The sequence below is a fragment of the Tauraco erythrolophus genome, chromosome Z (assembly GCF_009769465.1).
Source record: "Tauraco erythrolophus isolate bTauEry1 chromosome Z, bTauEry1.pri, whole genome shotgun sequence".
NCBI classification, from domain to species: domain Eukaryota; kingdom Metazoa; phylum Chordata; class Aves; order Musophagiformes; family Musophagidae; genus Tauraco; species Tauraco erythrolophus.
In genome coordinates this window covers 17925935-17948576 of record NC_141496.1, presented here as the reverse complement: position 1 = coordinate 17948576, position 22642 = coordinate 17925935, and the positions used below count along the sequence as shown (strand labels likewise).

The 22642-nt window shown below is 43.1% G+C and overlaps 1 protein-coding gene across 2 annotated transcripts in view; it reads right to left on the bottom strand.

Moving 5' to 3' along the window:
- The window catches only part of GHR (growth hormone receptor), a 75777-nt gene that overhangs the window by 15243 nt on the left and 37892 nt on the right, over window positions 1-22642 (bottom strand). The window contains exons 1-2 of one of the 2 annotated variants that reach the window (XM_086628792.1): window positions 2998-3097; window positions 1532-1661 (exon numbers count right to left, since the gene is read on the bottom strand). In XM_086628792.1, coding sequence (XP_086484918.1) covers window positions 1532-1661; window positions 2998-3097 — 230 coding nt within the window. Of the gene's footprint in view, window positions 1-1531; window positions 1662-2997; window positions 3098-22642 lie in introns of those variants that run through there. The other variant, XM_086628793.1, reaches the window with a different exon arrangement.

Here is a 22642-nt window from a genome sequence, read left to right as displayed (position 1 = left end):
CCATTTACCACCACTCTTTGGGCCCGGCCATCCAGCCAGTTTTTAACCCAAAGGATGTTACAAGACACATTGTTGGTAAGCCCTAACTTTTATGGAAGTGAGAAAAACACGTCAATATTGATTGTGATTTACAGTGAAACCAAGCCACAATCCAAGCAACCTGCAGAAACGAGTTTAGATTCTCATGTACTGCTAGTAGCATTTCTACGCTTTGAATGCTGCTTCCGAAAGAACAGTCAGAGAGAACATCTCGCTACGCTGGTAGGTGCTAATGACCTACCACCAGCAAGCACAAACTCAGGCAAATTTGATAGGCATTTAAGCAACTGTTGTTCAGGCAAAGTGAAAGGGCAGTAAGATGCCCGTCTACATAACGAGGTCTGAAATAGTGAAAGCCAGTCCTTAAGGCAGATCAGTACTGCACCACCTCTAAAGCCAAGGACAGGGGAGTGTGTTGCTCTGAGGAACTGAACCGGGATGTGGGCACTGGAGCTTTGATCACTCACATGGGAAAGTGCCCAAGGGTGGACGCTGCAGGAGACCTGGCACAAACCCACTCGGGACTGGAAGATGTGAAAGAAGGGAAGAGAAATACAGCACTGTGAGTGAGGAAGGGCTAAATTCCTTGGGATACAGAACTTCTGAAAAACGGGCTTGGAACTACTAGCAAGAAGCCTCTTACATTTTTCCATTCTGACTTTGTTCAAAAATTCATAAATGTTCTTTGTAAATAAAAGAACTGCAGCAGGAAATATCACATTCATTTCATCTCTTAGAAAAGACAAACCAGCAGAGTTATGAAGAGTGGCATAAACTTTCAGACTGAGAAACACTGTGTAGGATCATTTTCATATGGCCGACCTGAAACTACTCAGCAGGTTCAAAACCAAAAGAGTCTTAAAGCAAAATGGGAGTGAACAAATTGTTATTTAAGAGCCATAACTAGTAATACCTATGTCCTGTTTTGTAACAACCTGAAAATTACCATACTTTAATGGAAGGTGAATCAGAATTGAACAGGGCTCAATGAAATGGAATCCCCAGTCTCAGAGCAGCCCTTTCACCTGGACCTGCACATTCAAACTTCCATCTAGCAAGTGATCAATGGGAGATTTATAAAACTTTAATAAAAATTTCAAAGAGGCTTGTATCTAAACTCCACATCTGTGCACAGGTATAACAAATCTAACGGTTGCAAGACAGGTTGATAAGGAATAAACTGAAGTTGCCTATTAAAAACTCCATTCTCAAGCCACACAGTGTTCAGTTTTGGATTCTGCAATCTGAACCTAAATCTACTAGGAACGCGTTCTTAATTATCTGCCAAGTAACACCTGTTGCTGCAGGTTGCTTAATAATTAACAACAAATTTTGACATTGAAAAATATGCACTTAAAACACAGTTTTATGCCCTTAAAAACAGTATGGTTCATGTCATAGCAAAAAATTGACAGCAACAAGCAAACAGACATAGCAAAATATATGACTTCTCTCTCTTTTCCTCTTTCTTTTGTTCTTTCCATATTATTACCTTTTCATGTACAATAGTTGTATTGTTCCAGGAGCGGTGAGGTTATAAAATTTTCCGTCAGTCCAATAACATGAAAATGTCTCCAGTTCAGGGGATCTGCACTTGCTGATTTGTGGCCACTGCAAAAGGTCTGTCAGGAAAAATGGCAGGGGACAGAGACACATTACACAAATGTTTAAGTCAGACTTAACATACTGTTAAAATGAAACTCGGCATTTTAAATTAATAATTAATTTTTCTTCCAATTCCTGATGTACAATGAGGCAAGATTTACATTCTTCTTTAGTGCATATATGTAGATAGATGACTATACCTGTAGGAAGCCAAATTTGAAAAACAGGTCAAGCTGTCTTTTGTGCAGTGTTGAAGAGTTAGTATCACAGCCTGACACACAGCACGGGGATCTGCCAACCCTATAGCTGTAGTTCAGCAGAATAGAATAGAACCACGGAATTGTCTAGGTTGGAAGAAACCTTGAAGATTGAGTCCAACCATTAACCTAGCACTGGCAAGTACACCACTAAACCATGTCCCTAAGTACTGCATCTACACGTCCTTTAAATACCACCAGGGATGGTGACTCAACCACTTCCCTGGGCAGCCTGTTCCAATACTTGACAACCCTTCTGGTGAAGAAATTTTTCCTGATATCCAATCTAAACCTCCCCTGGCACAACTTGAGGCCATTTCTTCTTGTCCTAGTGCTTGTTACTTGGGAGAAGAGACCAACACTCACCTTGCTACAACCACCTTGGAAGGGACATACAACGATTGTTTAGTCCAACTGCCTGACCAATCCAGGGCGGATCAAATGTTAAAGCACTTTGCTAAGGGCGTTGTCCAAATGTCTCTGAAACACTGACAGGCTTGAGGCATCGATCACCCCTCTAGGAAGCCTGTTCCAGTGTCTGACCACCTTCTTGGTAAAGAAATGTCTCCTAATGCCCTGTCTAAACTTCCCCTGGGACAGCTCTGAACCATTCTCATGCATGCCATCACTGGATAATACCAGGGCAAAGAGCTCAGCACCTCCCCCTCCACGTGCCCTCCTCAGGAAGCTGTAGAGAGCCATGAGGTCGCCCCTCAGCCTCCTTTTCTCCAAACCAGACAAGCCCAAAGTCCTCAGCTGCTCCTCACAGGACATGCCTTCCAGCCCTTTCATCAGCTTTGTTGCCCTCCTCAGGATGCATTCAGGGACCTTCACATCCTTCTTAAATCGTGGGGCCCAGAACTGCACACAGTGCTCCAGCTGAGGCCACACCGACGCTGAACACAGCGGGATAATCCCCTCTTTTGGCTGGCTGGCTACACCGTGTTTGATTAGTTCAGTACAGATATACCTGAATTAGCCCTGCACTTGCTTTAAATGAAGGGTGGCACTGTGGAGCTCGGTACTAGACTAACCACAGCTTAGTATTTACGCAGCTGAGCAGTTTTGCAATGTGTCTACTCGTTAGAGTAGCTACCTTGAACTGAGTTCAGGTTTGTGTATATGACATTGCAGAGATATAACCTTGTTCTGAGAGAGATAAGGATAGCTCTAAGCACGTTCCTGTTCTGCCACATGCTACTTCTATATTCATACCTTCTGTTCTTTGTCAAAATTGAAATGATGTAGGGCCACGAAATGACTGCTATAATTAGCCTCATCGACCCTCGTAAGAAAAATAAAACCAAAAGTTGTGGGTATGACTCACTGCTTTCAAAGTAAGTACTTAACTTTTTTCCTGATTTTAAGGGTCTAATGCCAGTGTTTCCTATTTGGCCTGGAAAGCTTTCCAGAGGGCGATCATATGCACATGGAAGTGTCTACCTCTCCTGACTATCTGGGAAATATGATCATTTATTTAAGAAAATTTCTCCACAAGGCACTTAAAATGAAGGTATTAGTCAGGCGCTTATGATTGGTGAAGTGATCCCTGGCCAGGGAACAACATGATTCTACTGGACTCTGCATGCAAAGCTCTTTGCAAATATTTTTGCAGCATGACCACTGTGAATACCAGAATTGTAGGCTGGATATAAGGAAGAAATTATTTATCGTGAGAGTGGTGAAACACTGGAACAGGTTGCCTGAGAGGTTGTTGTAGGTGCCCCATGCTTGGAAACATTCAAGGCCAGGTTGGATAAGGCTCTGAGCAACCTGTTCTAGTTGAAGATGTCCCTGCTCATTGCACGGGTGTTGGACTAGATGACCTTTAAAGGTCCCTTCCAACCCAAACTATTCTATGATTCTATGATAATATTTGGTACAAAATATTTACATTCAAAGTCAGAAAAAATATTAAGGTACAGACATCCACACGCACCAGATGGTTCCTCCTACGCATGAGGATTTCACAGCCTCCCTGCATGTTGACTCCTTTATTTATGGCTCAGACAGACACAGCCACTCAACGCTGGAGCAGTTTTTACTTCTTGGGCTTAATAGTTCAAATTGTGTGCTTTGTATTATACACTGCCAAGCATCCACTTCAGGCAGTAACTAATGCATGATTATTATGAATTTCTGTTTTGCTCATTCCATATTATGCACACTTTGGACATTGAACAAGGCCTGAGCACATGTATGTAAATAAGAGATGATGCCTCATCCCTGGAAATGTTCAAGGCCAGGTTGGACGAGGTTTTGAGCAACCTGATCTAGTGGAAGTTGTCTCTGCCCATGGCAGGTGGGTTGGAACTCGGTGACCTTTAAGGTCCCTTCCAAACCAAACCATTCTATGATTCTATGAATCTATGACCTTGACTTGAGCTTTTATACATTTTTACATCATTCATCAAACAATTTTCAGGTGGTAGATATCTTTGTTAAAAGCAGCACATGATCATGAAATTGTAAACTGACATACGTAGATCAAAAATAAAACTGAATAAAAGATTCAAGAATAGTACTACATTTACAACTTTTTAAATGTATGAACGTTCCAGCTTCCAAACTTCAACTTTCTTTTCTATTTAATTGAAAATCAAATCGTTGTTTCAAAACAAAACAAAGAAAAGTAAATGAAATTTCGTGCCTTTACTTCAAATACATGAGTAAAATTGCCTCAATTGCATAATACCTATAATCAACAAGACACGAGTCTCTCCCTTTTTCTATAAATAGATAATGTGCAAGGAAGTATATCTTATGGCTTTTCCTGTTTCTATCCTGAGCGACATGCACCAAGAACAAATATAGCTATTTTTACTGAAGCAGGTTAAGAATTTGAGAAGATGATACACTGGAAAGCCCTCCTAAATTAGAATATTTCTGTTGATGCTTGCACCATACTTCTCGCTAGAACATACAATATTTAAAGCCCATGCAGACCATGTTTTCATCTCCAGGGTTAAATAAAGCACACTGCCACTTTTTAACATGATGAAATGAACTGAATGGAATCCAACTTCACTTACGTTGTCCTGGTTTTAGCTGGGACAGAGTTAGCTCTTCTTTTTAGCAGCTAGAAGAGCTCCGTGTTTTGGTTTTACTGAGAGGCTCACTCTGAGAAGAATGCTGATAGCAAGTTGATGTTTGTGGTTGGACGTGAGACTCCAAGGACTTTTCAGTGTGCCAGAGTGTAGAAGCGCGGCAGGACAAGGGGGACACAATTCCCCTTGTGATTTGTGGTGGAACTTAAGATTGAGGGCCAAACTGGCCAATTAGTATTCCGTATCATGCAGCGTCATGCCCAGTATAAAAGTGAGGGGCGGCCAGACAGAAGGGCTTTTGCGCTTTGGCTCTTTCGCTGCTTTTGCTCTTTTGCACTTGCTGCGCTTTTGCTCTATTTTTTTTTTTTTCTCTCTCTCCCAGTACTCCCACTCTCGGAGTACTATCTCTCTCTCTCTGCCCCTCTCTATTTCGGGGCCTCGCGTTCATTCGGGATTGCAGCTTCGGGATGAGACGAGCTTTGCATAAGAGGGGGTGGTGAGCATCTACATTGTGTATTAAATCATCTGTATTAAACTGTTCTTATCTCAATCCACGGGTATTCCATTTATCCTTTAATTCTGTCCCTCATCCCTGGGGCTGGGGGAGGGTGAGTGAATGACTGGGGTGGGGGGGCGGTTGTGTTGCGGGAGCGGCCTAACCCACAACATACGTTTTCAGAGGTCCAGCAGGATCTTAGATATAGGCACTACAATGTATTAATAATGAATTCTGTTGAATTCACCAGTTTTATATACAAGCTACACTAAGGACTGTAAGATGTACAAACTCTTCTAAGTGATAGAGGAACCAAGGAGGAGAGGTGCCATGTTAGATCTCATTCTCGTCAATAGGGAAGGGCTGGTAGGTAACGTTGAACTTGTGGGTAGCCTTGTCTGCAGTGACCATGAGATGGTGGAGTTTGAGGTCCTAAGGGCAGCTAAGAGGGGGAAGCTCAGCAAGCCTGAAACCCTCGATTTCAGAAGAGCTGACTTTTGCCGCTTCAGGAACCTCCTTGGTAGTGTGCCATGGGATAAAGACCTGGAAGGACTAGGAGCCCAAGATTGCTGGTCGACTTTCAAGGATCATCTCCTCCAAGTTCAAAGGCATTGCATCCCTAAAAGGAAGAAATCAGGCAAAAACACCAGGAGACCTATATGGATAAACAAAGAACTCCTCGCTAAAATCAAATACAAAAGGGGAATACACAAAGCATGGAAGCAGGGACTGGGAACCCGGGATGAGTACAAGGAAGTTGCTCATGTACTCAGAGACCAGGTTAGAAAAGCTAAGGCCCTGACAGAGTCAAATCTGGCCAGCCATATTAGAAATAACAGAAAAGGATTTTACAGGTATGTGAGAGAAAAAAGAAAAACGAGAGAGAATGTGGGGCCCCTCCGGAAAGACACGGGTGACCTGGCTGCTGAGGACATGGAGAAGGCTGAAATTTTCAACAACTTTTTTGCCTCAGTCTTCACTGGCAACCACTCGAACCACACCACCCAAATCACAGAGGATGCTGGCTGGGTCTGGGAGAGTGAAGAACCACCCAGGGTAGGAGTAGATCAGGTCCGGGAACACCTAGAGAACCTGAAGGTGCACAAGTCCATGGGACCTGATGAGATACATCCACGGGTCCTGAAGGAACTGGCGGCTGAAGTTGCTAGGCCACTAGCCATCATATTTGAGAGGTCCTGGCAGTCTGGTGAGGTTCCTACAGATTGGAGAAGGGCAAATGTAACCCCCATCTTTAAAAAAGGGACCAAGGACAACCCGGGAAACTACAGACCAGTCAGCCTTACCTCTGTGCCAGGTAAAATCATGGAACAGATTCTCCTGGTAGCTGTACTAAGGCACATAAAAAATAACCAAGTGGTTGGCGACAGCCAACATGGCTTCACTAGGGGCAAGTCGTGCCTGACTAATTTAGTGGCCTTCTAGGACAAAGCTACAGCGCTGGTTGACGTGGGTAAAGCAACGGATGTTGTTTTCTTGGACTTGTGCAAGGTGTTGACACTGTCCCACATGACATCCTTGTCTCTAAAATGGAGAGACACGGATTTGACAGATGGACCGATGGACCACTCGGTGGATAAAGAACTGGCTGGATGGTCGCACTCAAAGAGTTGTGGCCAATGGTGCGATGTCTACATGGAGACCAGTGTCAAGCAGTGTCCCTCAGGGGTCTGTTCTGGGTCCAGTGCTGTTCAACATCTTTGTCAGCGACATGGATGACGGCATTGAGTGCACCCTCAGTAAGTTTGCCGATGATACCAAGCTGTGTGGTGCTGTGGACTCACTTGAGGGAAGAGATGCCATCCAGAGGGACCTTGATAGGCTTGAGAATTGGGCCAGTGCTAACTGCATGAGCTTCAACAAGTCAAAATGCAAGGTCCTTCACCTGGGTCGGGCCAATCCTAGGCACAAATACAAACTGGGCACAGAGTGGGTTGAGAGTAGCCCTGAAGAGAAGGATTTGGGGGTGTTTATAGATGAGAAGCTCAACATGAGCCAGCAGTGCGCTGCTGCAGCCCAGAAGGCCAACCGCATCCTGGGATGTATCAAGAGAAGCATGGTCAGCAGGTCAAGAGAGGTGATTCTCCCCCTCTACTCTGCTCTTGTGAGACACCACCTCGAATACTGCGTCCAGTTCTGGTGTCCCCACCATAAGAGAGACATAGATTTGTTGGAGCGTGTTCAGAGGAGGGCCACAAAGATGATCCAGGGGCTGGAGCACCTCTGCTACGAGGACAGGTTGTGGGAGCTGGGATTGTTCAGCCTTGAAATAGAATACTTTGGGGGGACCTAATAGCTGCCTTCCAATACCTGAAGGGAACCTACAGGAAGGCTGGGGAGGGACTTTTTACAAGAGTGTCCACTGATAGGACAAGGGGAAATGGGTTTAAGTTGAAGGAGAACAGATTTAGATTACATCTTAGTAAGAAATTCTTCAGTACGAGGGCGGTAAGACTTTGGAATAAATTGCCCAGAGAAGTTGTGGATGCCCCCTCTCTGGAGGTGTTCAAGGCCAGGTCGGACGGAGCCTTGAGTAGCCTGGTCTAGTTGAGAGGCGTCCCTGCCCATGACAGGGAGGTTGGATTAGATGATCCCTGAGGTCCCTTCCAGCCTATGCCATTCTATGATTCTAGGAAAACGGAACACACACACACACACACACATATATAATGACCAGTTCCTTTTCTAAGAAAAATTATCTTCTGATGGATTGTTTCCAGTTTCTGTGTCAAGTTTACAGTTTTCAAAACCCCAGGCTTTTGTGACTAACTGAAGGAAACTTCATCATACTGACTTGTGTAAGGCTTGGCACTCTTGGGGTAGATGTCCTGCATTCCTCGTTTCCCACGCAAGTCAATTATCAATGTTGTACAAGACCCTGTGTGAGCTCCATCTCCTGAACAAACTGTACCAGAATGTGATAAATGAACACAATAGCTCAGCTGAATGCATTTAGGCATAAAGGCAGCAGGGTACTGAAAGTAAAGACTGTCAAACTGAGATTTTAAATAGGTTAGAAAAGAAAAACAAAACATGGATACACACTTGCTCTTTTCCTACCTGATCCAATCAGTTCTGGTCAAATTGTCATGAATAAAAACACTTGCTTCATTCACGATAATGGCTTGGCTGAATATGTAGATTCAACAGTAGAAAACATGGGAAAAAAATGGTCAATCTGTGGTTTCCATGGTGACTACTGAGAAAGTTTGGTAGAAAAGTTCCTAGTCCTGCCCCTGGGTTTAGCTGAAGGTAAATGTTCAGCTGCCACAACTGTGCTGCAAAAGAGTCAAATCTTCTCGTATTGTGCTCTCATTATGTTATGACCACCGATTAGCCATGGTCTAAACTTTGGCTCAGCCAGAAGTAACTGTGCCAAAACAGTAGCTAAAACAATAGCACAGCTTACAGAAAGGATCAGGAATGCAGATGTGCCATCTCTTCTGGCTACATTTGTTTGTGGGTCACCAGCCTGCCGTTTTCCATTTAGCGTAGTTTCAATACTACATTAAAAGCAAATATGGTACTGTAATGGCAGCTCACTGGAAGTTTATCTAGAGACAGACCTTGAAACAAAAAAAATCCTAAAATCTAGAGGTGTCAGAAGGCTAATTCTTTTAGAGATTAAGTTCCCAGTTTGTTGTGGGTTTTTTTTGTTGTTTTTTTTTTTTGTTTGTTTGTTTGTTTTGTTTTTGCTTAAAGTCTCTCTAATAAAATTTAACTGTAAAGGGAGCTAGCCTTGAGTGTGGAAGAGTCAGGAACTGAAGTTTATAGCTGGGGTGTAACAAAATAGGTTATCATCATCTTGGGTTCGTTATACTACCATCAGAACTCTGGTACTTCTGCGGGAACAATGGTGGAGCAGTACACAATTGTACAGAAACGTCTTTTACTAGTATGGGACTTAGGTAGGTGAAATAATAATGAGGACATGAATGAATGATCCAAAAGAATCACACTGACTGAACAGAAAATGAAAAAAAGAGAATGTATTTTTTCTGAACAAAAGGAAGTTCTTTCTGGTTGTGGTAGCTTTAGAAGGTTTATGTAGAATTATCAGTTATCAGAACTTATCTATCAAACCTAGTGCAAGCTTAAACTTACAGAAGAATAACATGTTCCAATATGCAAATCAATGATAGAAGAAACCTTATGCAACAGTATGTATCTTCATATAATCCACTCTCAAAGCATACAGGATGCGTCATTGCTAGAGCATAATCGAGAAAGATGGAAATGGAAACGTAAACAGGGGAATTAACGACATTTAAAATTGGAAACAGTTATAAAGACCTGGAGCATTATTTACTGTAGCTCAAATTTGTACATTGAGAGTGAATGCTCTATCAATTAGGGTGTGCTCCTGAATCCACCAAGCTCAACAAATGTTGGGCAATTTACTTTAATAAGGGCAGGTTGATTTCTCTGCTACCAGGAAGTTCTGATTCGTTCAAATTGTGCAGCAAAATGAACGTTTACCGTCAGTGGATGATATTTTAAATAGGTACAGTCTAGTACTAAGAAACTGTCAGACATCACATATATGGAGAGTGGGATGCAGTAAGCGGAGACAACAATCAGGTCACTTCCTCATCAGGCTGCCTGCTAGTCTGACTCAGCTTTTGCTCTAAGTACAACCTGTCCATGAACGGCCAGCAGTAAAGTTCTGGAACAACTTATTGGGGAAAAGAAGGTAATTTCTTCCATATCAGTAATCAATAAGATCTTTTTGCACAAAGTACGCAACAGAAACAAAGTGAAGTTTAATAACTCTAAGATGATATATCGCAGTGAAAACTGAAGGGAAATGCTGCATAAGAGAGTACTTTGCCCATGGATTAAGTCCAAAGACTGCAATATTTCTTGATAAATAGGGGTGTTTTGCTGAGGAACATGAAAGAGGAATATGTTTTTACCTCTGCATTGAGGACTAATTTGGTGACCGCTACTTCGACCAACAATATGTAGGCATCCCTGCATAACAGATGGAGGTGGTATACAGCGTTTTGGGAGTTGCCAGAAGGACTTTTTTAGCAAGCTTGCAACATAATCAATGAGCAAACAAATGAAAAAAAAAAATCCTGGAGCTTCTTCACACTGAATGAAGAGGCAATGGCTGTTCTCTTTCAGGTTGTTCTCCTTCAGAACGAACTATTACTGTTTTTTTTTGTCAAGTGAGATTGATATAGTTAAAAGAATAAAAGCCTTGCGGAAGCAGAGCTTTTCCACAGCATCAAAGTCCAATGGCTGTGTTGGTTTCCAATACTCTCTGTGCCACTGAGCATCCCCAGAACAGAAATCGATGTGGCTCACTGATGTGGTATCCATAAAGATACACACTAAAATTAACAAAGCCCAGGACTGGGGGAAAACCAATTACGCAGCATTATTCAATAGTGTTGCACCTGAGACAGTAGAGAGATGAGCGAGGATGTGGACATGTGCCATGGTCCATGGTCTTTGGCATGTGCTTTCCAAATCATGCCCTCCCACGTACAGTGGTGAAATCACATGATTTCTGTTACAGGCAAGCCGTATCAACTGGCCTGCCTACATACATAATATATAAAGGGAAGCAGAGCCAGAGGTCACAGTATTTGTAAATGAAAGGCAGGTAATGTAACAAACTAATTTCCAATTATCCCTTAATTGCTCATAAAGTCAAACTGAAATTACATTTTCAAGAAAATACGTATAAAAATAATAACAAATAATGCTCATATCTGTACAGCCATTGCTGTAGATGCTCCGTATTGACTAACATTATGTGGTAGGGCATATGAGGATATACGCAGGCACAAATAAGGGTTTGCAAGCAAAAACAGTATGTGCAGTAAGCAAACATCACAAAAGGTCTTCCATGCCCTTCTCAGAGCAAATTCCACTGGATGGACAAAAATCTCCAGCATCTTTCTTTGTCCTGCACATGTACTAGCAGTTTACGGTCTGAAGCCCAGTTCAAAGTTGATAGCTGTCTAAAAGAAAACCCATTGCTCACCATCATGCAGCATAAGAAAGCACCGCGCAGTGGCGAGGGGATGTCCTAGATGAGACACAGCCAGTTGATTATGGTGAATCACAGATCCAGATCACAGATCTGGGATCTGGGAAGCTGCCAGCTTCCCACCAGGAACTGGTGCTCAGAACCAGGACCAATATTTTTCCAGAAAGACAAGCTGAAGTATAGTCCAGCATCCTCAAACTGGGCTCCAAGCTGACATTCACCCCGCAAACTCTAAGAGGAAAATACTCAGAGGATCTGAGGAGTAAGACTGTTAGGTGTCAGCTCAAGTTAAGAACTGCAACTTTACAATTGCCTTCATGGGAACGTCATGCTAGGGCACATCTTGATGGTCCCAGCTAAATTTGGTAAGTTACCTCCTTTGTTTTAACATTAGCTCATTCCTTACAAACAAGAAGCTATGCAGCTTCGATGGCACTGGAGTGAGTACCCGTACAGGATGGCCATGCTTTGGCCCAACCAGAGGACAAGGGGAGTCCAAACCTTGGCGGCCAGGGGCCAGCAGAGCCCTGTGGCAGGCAGGGCACCGCGGCAAGTGTGTCGCTGCATCAGGAGGTGGCGAATGGCTGCAGAGCAGCGTTAGGGAGGCGAACAACAGACTGCCAACGTGAGAACTGTACGGAGAGTGTTTTCACAAAGGAAAAGCTACAGCTCAGCTAACATCTGCAGTGGGAGTGGACAAAGGGAGCAAAAGCAGGGGGCACAAGGTAAAGAAGGGCAAAGACACGGGAGGAAAAAAGGAGAAGAAAAGAAGACAATGTGTTTGGAAAGAAACGCACAAGAGGACGCGTAAGTGCGTATGCGAGGGAGACGGAAGAGAGTAGCAAAAGACTTGAGGTAAAGGGAGAAGAAATGTATTCTCAACAAACTGTAAAAGAAACAAGGAGCTGATGCAAACCTCCAACCACACTGTCACTCAGTTTAAATAGTGAAGATGACCACTTCTTGGTGCATTATGTATATATCCTAGTAGCGTAGAGAAAAAACTGCACGTATCTGGGGTGACCCAAAAGAGATACTGAGGTAGGAGAGTGGAGCGGAAAGCAGGTCGCTGCAAGGACAGTGTGACAAGAAACAAGCAGGCAACGACACAGTGCACCTCTGTTTAAAGACACTTGCAGAACAGTGACAGCGCAACAGGAAGACTGAGGTCTTCCTCACAAATCTAACAAGGTTTCAATTGTTAGATCCACCATAATCAGTGCTCCATAAAAGCACGGCCATGAATCTGCCAGGTTTCATTAGACAGACGCAGCTGTGTATTGTCAGTTACCAATGACACTATGTCCCAAACTCTGTATTTAATCATCGAAACAGTGCTGGTTATGCACAAAAGCATCCTGCTGTTTCTTGTTATTTATTCCCCCTCCACACCCTTGTCATATTTGAATGAAGTAACTCATGAAGATACTGGCCCTCAGTCTGGCCTTGTTCTTGACATTCGGTCCTTTTAATTCATGCTGCTTTTGGGAGACCAGAGTCAAGCTGTAAATTCTTCTACTCCTCATTGTTGAACTTTCAGGCTACTTCTGGCTTCTGCAGGTTTTAACAATTTTTCAAAATAACGACTGCCTGATTTATGTGCAATAACACTTGCATTCATGACAGAAAAATCCTACCTCCTACTCTACAGAGATTTTCATGGAGTACAAATCATCAATATTCATTTGAAATCTGAAGTAGTAGAATTTGGTGTGGTTTTTAGTCGAGCGAAGTAAGCGAAGGAAAAATGCCAGTTCTATCCACAGAACAACTATCTGAACATCTTTGAAGGAAACTCCCAAAAGTCAGCAGCAATCCTGTTCTTCAGACCAGAGGGAAGTTCCCTGTTACAGTCATCATATATCAATATAAAAAGTAAGGAGACAAAAAGCGTCCAGAGGCTGTTACTAGGAGGATCATTTGTTACCTTCCCCACCTGGAGTAAAACTCCAAGGGACATTACTGACCTGCTATTTAGAGATTCCTCTACGAAGTCCTGCTATGAGATCCACCTAACATAACAAGGGCATATGCATCGAACAAAATTTGAGCCCTGAGAGTAACCTGAGGATTTGTTTCCAGTACTGTGACCAGTGACAGCGACAACCGAAAATTTTATGTGGCTTTGAATACCTGAAGACTGAAAGCCATGCTTCAGATTCTTCACAATTCTTCATGATGAGAATTACCCCTTATCATCTCTACAGACACTGCGAGGTACATAGAGGCTTATACAATATTTTCACTATTTTTGCACGTCTAGACCATAGTATCCTTTCTTGGGTCACAAACAAGACTGAATTGGTTGGAGTATTTTACAACATTCTGTGTTTCTCCTGTGCTTTTTAGAGTGTCTGTTTTATTACTGTAGCCAGGATGTTTACTCGTTCAGTAATTCAGAGCTTTATTATTGCAATGAATCATGAACTATGAGTTACCAGCTTCAAAGAAGATCCAGTGAAATTTTAAAAACAAACTAGAGCAGAATAAAAGTATTGTTTTCTGCTGCATTTACCCTCAAATTTAGCAAGAGCCTGATCTTTGCAGTTTTGCAGTTTTCTTGTAAGAGCATCCTTTCTAGTGGGTTTCAAAAGGAAAAAGACTACAACAACAGCTCTGTCCCCCACTTAAGCAGAGTTCTTGTAGACCTACCAGGATTGTCCTTTTAATAGTATTTATAAAGCAACCATCTCCACTCTTCATCGTCAGAAATTAAGCCAATATTGTCGTACATCATGTAAAAATCCTGCCAACTTACAAACTAGTTTTCTTTGGAAAAAAACAACCAACCAACTAGGGTACCAGGCAGTTCTCAAGGCCATGACTTACATACATGCATTGGACTTCAGCTGGACTCTTGCACACGAAAGGAAATGTATGTGACACTTATAAAGTTACAAACAGGGAGTATCTGATGTTCTTCCCAAAAAGGGAAAGTTGCTGAGCTGGATACATTTTAGCTTACTCTGAAATTCAGGATGATGTAAATACCAAATGAGAGAGAAATCACGTTAGACTGATGGAATTAAGTTAGCAGTAGAAAAACAACAGCCCCAGAAGTACCGGCGATTCAGTGCTAGGATGAACAAAGCACGAGAGAACACATGAACAGGGAGCACTCATGACTCAGAAGGGAGTTGAGCTTAACAGAATAATACATATTTTCCTTCAGCTTTTATTTCTGTGATCTGGCTATGAGCCTAAAATAATCTTCTGATCATCTGTATGGCACTGAGTGGCCTGAAGTAAGCCTCCAGACTCATCCTTATTTTACTATTGTGGAGAAGATTCGCACAAAACAATCATATTCAAAAGCACAGTGCACAGATTTATAAAGGAAATACCTTCTTTTTTTTTTCTGACACACTGCCAAAAGTGATTTAAGTTTTATGTACCCTCTGCTGAACTTGACTTTAACACCCGTTCCCTCTTTTGTGAGAACTCAGTGCTGTCAGCCCTGGGTTTCAGAGCGCAGTTAGGGAACAGTCACAGGCAGAGGTGGTGGGGGCTTTTCTTCTCAGTATTTGAAACATAGGCTCCAGAGACACAGCTGAAGTTTGATCTCTTTTAAAAGATGTGCCTTTCTCGCTTGGCTTGTTTCCCATCTTCTAATATCTTTTCACAAACTAGGCTTTTCAAATAACCATATGGAGGAGTTTAGAGGGAAGCCCTGATTTTTTTTCATTTGAAAACACAGCCATTTCCTGACTGGACAACAAAAAGTGTGAACAATCTCATTAACTAAAGACCAATCTAGGTCTCTAGAATTACTGTTCTATTAGTCTCTAGCATGCTTAGGAAGACTCTACTTCTGACAAAAGCATGGACTTTAAGGGTACTATGCCCAGGAGGGGCTCATTCCCCTGAGTGACATTCATGCAGAAGCAATATAATCTTTGTGGTTTATTTCTATTAACAAAACATTAAATGGATTTATATTAGCAAAACGCTAATAGACTAAAAAAACCTAAGAGACACTGTCAATAAGGGTACACCTACTTATTCTTTAAAACAATGAAAGAAACACGGGTCAGTCAAAAAATGCTCTTACATACCATTTGTCAGAGTACCTCCTTCTCCCCCAGGAGCTTTCCAATACGCACTTAAAGTCAGTCGGTTTTGGACATTCAACACACAATACATTAAAAGCTTTGTATATGCCCTCATTCGAGCTATCACTCAAACACTCACACACAATCTTCCTAAAATTACTGTGACATATGCATTTCTCTGCTTTTTGCAGTGGTAAAACGGGGGAAGAAGAGAGGTTCGTTCTGTGAATCTTAACTGAGCTTAGAATATGGGAAGGAAGAACAGTTGCCAAAGCCAAAATGATTACTCAGAAAATCCTGGCACTAACAACCTGCTTTAATGTGTCAGACACTGCATTGCCAGGAAGCTCCATTTACATTCAGGTTTCTAAATGCAGGTATTAATCACTGATTTGTACGCCATAGATTGACGATAGGTATTCCTACGAGATACACCTTTCCTGCTCTGGAGACCCTGCAGCTTTGGAAAGCCTGAAGGTAGGTACTGCAGAACTTGTCTCCCACAGTGATAGTGCGTCACCTCGCTTCTGGCCCAACTTTCCGTGGTCTCTTCATTTTTCTCTCAGTATCCCCACGCTATTCTGTAAGTGTCAACAAGCACACCAGTTAAGCTGGCAGTCGTTCTGTGCCTGCTGCTCCAATGCCTTAGTAAGAGAAAATTGAGCTTACAACAGCCCACAGATCACTTGTGTGCATTTAGCCAGATTTCTGTATCTTGGCTACAGTCTCAGCAACTGTGATTCCATCTACAACCCCGCACAGTAAGAGAAAGAGTTTGCTACTCAGACAGGTCTCAAGAATAAAGTTATAATCACACCACTTCCTCAGCAACGACCGCAAGCTGTAATTATACAAAATGACCAAAACTACTTTTTTGGCACACTGAGGCACACTGGGTTAAGTGATTCATTCACCCCCTCTACAGGTGAGCAGAAAAATGTGATGAGTGCAAAAGGGTTACTCTTGTCTTTAAAACAATAAATAGAAATAGCTATGAGGATAATTCATGGGAGAACATCTGTGAGTGACGATACTAAGTTTTACTTGAAGAAATTGTTTTGCTTCGGTGAAAAGTTCCTCCCTAATTGGTGCTGGTTTTACTACCGCATGAATCAACATCGGCAGGTAAAATGATTTACACAAGTGTAAGAAACAGACAAAACCAAGATCCAGTTTAGTTTTGGGTAGAAAGTAATTCTATAATTTCCTAATACATTTAATGTTGGCAGCCTTGTTTTGCATCCCATGTGGTTTATCAATTTTGCACAGAATATTTAAAATTTCTCTAAGAAATCTCCTCAGAATGTGTCTTTAGAGAAGTCTCATAGATGTCATCATGAGGTCCCATAGTCACAGGTCTTTTGCATTAGTCCTGATAGGTCCTAATGCAGTGGACCTCAATAAAGAAGGATGTTACCACCTTTTTCAACAGGAAAACTTTGATAGCAATATTTTTCAAATTTTTGAAGGGTAGAATTTTAGTAATCTATAATAAGTGTATGCTCATTCCTATCAAACCATTTATGAAGGACCTTTGAATATTCCTGCATTTTTGAAATCCAGGTTTTCACCATCATACTAAATGTGGAGTTTCCCATGGTACAAAGTGTTAGATTCTAATTCCTAAGGACATAGATAAAATGTAAAATTTTATCGCTCGCAGGAGTCCAAGACACTCTCAGCACTAATATATAGAAATTGTTTTTGAGATTTTGCTAGTTGTGATTTTTTTAAAATAAAATATGCTATCTAACAGGCCTCTTAAATTTGTAAGGTTATGGGTAGTGTTTTTCTTAGTCGTATAAACTCATATCTAAGGATATATTGATATAATTTAAGAAAACAGAGACTGAATGGTGAGACTAGAATTAGAAAACATTAGGGCAAAAAAGTAAAAGCAAACACCTGATTTAAAGCAACTAATGTGCAATGTAAACATGTGAAAGAAAATGAAAGGAAAACTAACCAGCTTTGGCTCACTGTCAGTAATGTACTTAAAGAAAACAAAATCTGCTGAAAAAAAAGGTGAAATACACGTTTCACTAGACTTTAATGATAAAGTAGTATCTGAAGAGGGAAAACCTAACGTTTATGATTACTAGCCTAGCATATCTCCCACAGCATACTATGTTTCTTGACTGCAATTCTAATTGGGTTCAGAAAGCCTTCTTAATTATTCCCGTTCTTTCGTTGTACAGACAGCTGCTCTTTTTACAGCAACAAGAGTGACCTTGTGAAATGTCACCCTTTTACTTAGATTCAGTTCTTGATTACGCACTAAATCATACTGTCTCATTTTACTTAAGCAAACGCTAAATCTTGATGGCCCTACTGGGCCAGTGCATGTTTGGAAAGGTGAGATGAATTATACATTACGGCCCGTGTTTCAGCAGAATTTGTCAGAGATGGTTGCAGAACCTTTACCTTGAGATTTATAGTGCTGAACCCCTCATCTAACTTTTAAACACCCCTGTATTTTCACTCACTTCAGATGTTATGTTGAGCTACAAGAAGCCCAGAATAAGCAGGTGGAAAAAGGCAGAGGAAAAAAAGGCAGGCAGAAAGAAGTCAAAAAACCAAAGCCACGAGCTATAAATCCTAACGACACCTATACTTGGAAGCTGCTTCTTTTTAAATGCATGCTATAGAAAGCAGCTGCTAAGCAGATACTAAAAATGAACTTAAATGTTGTGACTCTCTGTATCCCAAAGAGCTGTACTTGCAGCAAGAGGTTTGCTTTTGCCTGAGTGGGGATCGGACCTGCCCATTCCTGCACAAGAAGGGCGTTTGATTTTCCATGCAGGAGGCGAGTTGCCAGGTGCCTCTTGCCCGCAGGCACCCTGCCGCAGCTCCATGCAGCAGTTGCTGCCATCGCACGCCACGTGGAGCAGCGGAGCGGGCAAGGGGACACGTCCGAGGCAGTGAGGAACAGCTGCTCGGTGCCAAGCTGGCCTCAAGGGTAGGAGACTCAAAGCTGTCTCCAAGGCTGGACAGTGAGAGACAGCCTCACACGGACCCAACGGCACGAGCGAGGCCAGCAGTCCCCACTGCCCGCCCTGGTGAAACAAACGCTTGGCTGAGCACTGCTTGACTGATGGTCAGAGAGGCCAGAAGCTATACCAGGAGACTGGCTGAATAATGCTACATAAGAAGATAAGAAGATAAGGTTTCTTTCAAGAGGAAATGGTAAGCCAACTGCTGCACAGCTTAAATGTGCAGAAGTCTATGGGGCCAGATGAGATCCACCCAAGAGTTGTGTGGGAGCTGGCGGAAGTGCTTATCAAGCCACTTTCCATCATTTACCAACAATCCTGGCTAACAGGGGAGGTACCAGCTGACTGGAGGTTGGCAAACGTGACGCCGATCTACAAGAAAGGTAAGAGGGAAGACCCAGGGAACTACAGACTTGTAGTTCAACATACTACAGCCTGACCTCAGTGCCAGGTAAACTCATGGAGCAGATCATCCTTAGTGTTATCATGCGTCATGTATAAGAGTCAGATGACGAGACCCAGTCAACATGGATTTATAAAGGGCAGGTCTTGTTTGACCAACCTCCTTCTATGATAAAATGACCCGTTTAGTGGACGAGGGAAGAACTGTGGATGTTGTTTACCTTGATTTTAGCAAAGCCTTTGACACTGTTTCCCATAACATTCTTCTGCAGAAGCTGGCAGCCTATGGCTTGGATGGGTGTGCGCTTCGCTGGATCAAAAATTGGCTGGACGGCCGGGCCCAGAGTGGTGGTGAATGGAGTTAAATCTCACTGGTGGCCGGTCACCAGTGATGTCCCACAGGGCTCAGTGTTGGGGCCTGTTCTCTTTAACACCTTTATCAATGATCTGGATGAGGGGATTGAGTGCACCCTCAGCAAGTTTGCAGATGACGCTAAATTGGGAGGTAGTGTTGATCTGCCTGAGGGTCTGTCATGGGTTAGGCCGCTCCGGCAACCAAATCTCCCCCACAGTTGTTCACTCACCCTCCCCCAGCCCCAGGGATGAGGGAGAGAATTAAAGGATAAACGGGAAACCCGTGGATTGAGATAAGAACAATTTAATACAGATGATTTAATACAGTGTAGGTGCTCACCATCCCCTCGTATGCGAAGCCCGTCTCGTCCCAAAGCTGCAATCCCGGACAAACGCGAGGCCCCGAAATAGAGAGGGGCAGAGAGAGAGAGATAGTACTCCGAGAGTGGGAGTACTGGGAGAGAGAGAAAAAAAAAGGCAATAGAGCAAAAGCGCAGCAAGTGCAAAGGAGCAAAAGTGGTGAAAGAGCCAAAGCGCAAAAGCCCTTCTGTCCAGCTGCCCCTCACTTTTATACTGGGCATGATGCTGCATTATATGGAATACTAATTGGCCAGTTTGGCCCTCATTCTTAAGTTCCACCGCAAATCTTAAGTTCCCACAAGGGGAATTGTGGCCCCCTTGTCCCGGCTATACTCCCCCCTTATCCCGCCGTGCTTCTGCACTCCGGCCAGGACATGGCACACTGAAAAGTCCTTGGCCAACTACAAACATCAGCTTGCTGTCAACATTCTTCTCAGAGCGAGCCTCTGAGTAAAACCAAAACACGGAGCTCTTCTAGCTGCTAAAAAGAAGAGCTAACTCTGTCCCAGCTAAAATCAGGACAGAGTCGGGAGGCTCTACAGAGGGACCTGGACAGACTGGATTGATGGGCCGAGGCCAACTATATTAAATTCAACAAGACCAAGTGCCGGGTCCTGCACTTGGGCCACAACAACCCCCTGCAGCGTTACAGGCTTGGGGAAGTGTGGCTGGAAAGCTGCACAGCAGAGAAGGACCTGGGAGTGCTGGTCAACAGCCGATTGAACATGAGCCAGCAGTGTGCCCAAGCAGCCAAGAAAGCCAACGGAATCCTGGCATGTATCAGAAACAGTGTGGCCAGCAGGAGCAGGGAAGTGATTGTCCCCCTGTACTCAGCACTGGTGAGGCCACACCTGGAGTACTGTGTCCAGTTTTGGGCCCCTCACTTCAAGAAGGACTTTGAGGTGCTGGAGCGGGTTCAGAGAAGGGCAACAAAACTAGTGAAGGATTTAGAGAACTTGTCCTATGAGGAGCAGCTGAGGGAGCTGGGACTATTTAGTCTGGAGAAGAGGAGGCCCAGGGGGGACCTTATCGCTCTCTACAATTACCTGAAAGGAAGCTGTAGGGAGATGGGGGTCAGTCTCTTCTCCCACGTTATATGAATAACAGGACAAGACGGAATGGCCTCAAGTTGCGCCAGGGGAAATTTAGGTTAGATATCACGAAAAATTTCTTTACAGAGAGGGTTGTGAAGTATTGGAACAGGCTGCCCAGGGAGGTGGTGGAGTCCCCATCCCTGGAGGTGTTTAAAAACTGTGTAGATTTGGTGTTGAGCAACATGGTTTAGGGACCCTGACAGTGCAGGGTGAATGGTTGGACTCAATGATCTTGAAGGTCTCTTCCAACCAGACGATTCTATGATTCTATGATTCTATGAAGAAGGCAAGGTTTCAGCGACATACACCTGCCTATGAACAGAAAGCCCAACTGCAAACACACACATGTGGTTATTCCACTCAAATAAGCGACATCAGTTCTTCTATATTGCAGCCATGGGTAATATTTATTCTGTTTTTCCAAAAAGCCAGAAAGCAAAACCTGCACAAATCGGTGTTTGCCTTAAGAACCAGCCTAGGCTCACGCACAAGCTGCCAGTAACAGACAAAAAAAACTTGTATGAAACAAATGCTGGTTCTTTCAGAAGATTCAATCTGTGCTATTCCGAGTAGCTACAAAATTATTATTTAATGAAAACAGACAAAAAGAAAAGGCAAAATCTTTCCATAGTAGGTTGACATTCAAGAAACACAACAGAAAGGCAGAAACTACAGCAAAAGATTATATCTCAAAGAGCTCACAGCAGAATAAGACAAGATAGTAAAAGCAAACAGTCTGTAGAGCGTGTTGCAACATTGCAGACCTACTTCTACTTACTGGCATGTCTAAGAAGTGAACTCATCCATAAAAGCCCATAAGGTTTGCTCTTCATCGCTGATTTTGATGCCAGAACGACCCCGAACAGTCTGACAGCTTTACATCAACCGTCAATGTTGAACCCCGCAGACTGTGAAAAACATGGCTTTGTCTCCTAAAACACCACAGTAAAGACTACCAGAAAACCAACCCTATTTCCACTAAAAAGCCCTTCCACAGCAGATGATCATTAACGCTGAACGCTGGCCACAGCCCGGACAAATGTCAGGAAACCTGAGCTCAGCATTTCTAGCTTGCACGCTCATTTGCATCTCTAGGGACAAATTCCTCTTCAGCCTGCAATCCTGCTGGCTTTAGCAAGGCAAGTGTCGCAGGGTTTTCCCCACGGTATGCAAAGCTGATTTGGAAGTCTCTGAGCAAGGCCCCTCCTGGGACTGCCAGCACCCTCCTTCATAGCCGGGCTAAAAGGAACGCTGGAACAGGGAATGCACTTATGCTCCGGAGAAAATCATTGTGCCCAGAGAGGCTATCTTGACTGCTTCCACCTACCTGAAACACTCAGTACAGCATGGCATATGCAGATAGATCTCCAGAGGGTATATGCGAACTGTACAGGGGCCATTTAAGGCTCAAGTCAGCATTGAATTCAGCAAAGTTCTGAGTTTATGGTGAGCTTCAGTGTTTCTGTCACTTATTTTTGTCAGTGACCAAGACAACGCTATACTGAATGACACGAGCCATCATATTCTGATGGTTACTCCAGAAATAAAATGCAAGCAAATTCTGCCAGGTCTGCGCAGGATATGGTACTAGGATGTATGATTAGTTACGGCGTGTAGACCTAGCACAGCACAGAGCCAGGCCTACAACAATAAAAATACAAATGATACCAAGTATTTTAATTTCAAAATAGGAAAAAACTGTTGGCAATTTAAGAAACATGAAAATCTTTCTTTTTCCAGCTGCTCTTAGAGCTGTTTCTTTTGAAAAGGTAGACAAAACCATGGATCACATCTGACAGCGTCCAGGCAATCAGACCTCTTTAAGAAATTCATCTTTCCTGAAACAACAGGGAGCTGAAGTACATATCAGCTTAGTTTAAAAAAAAAAAAATCTCCACGTAGATACACCCAGTAACTGTCC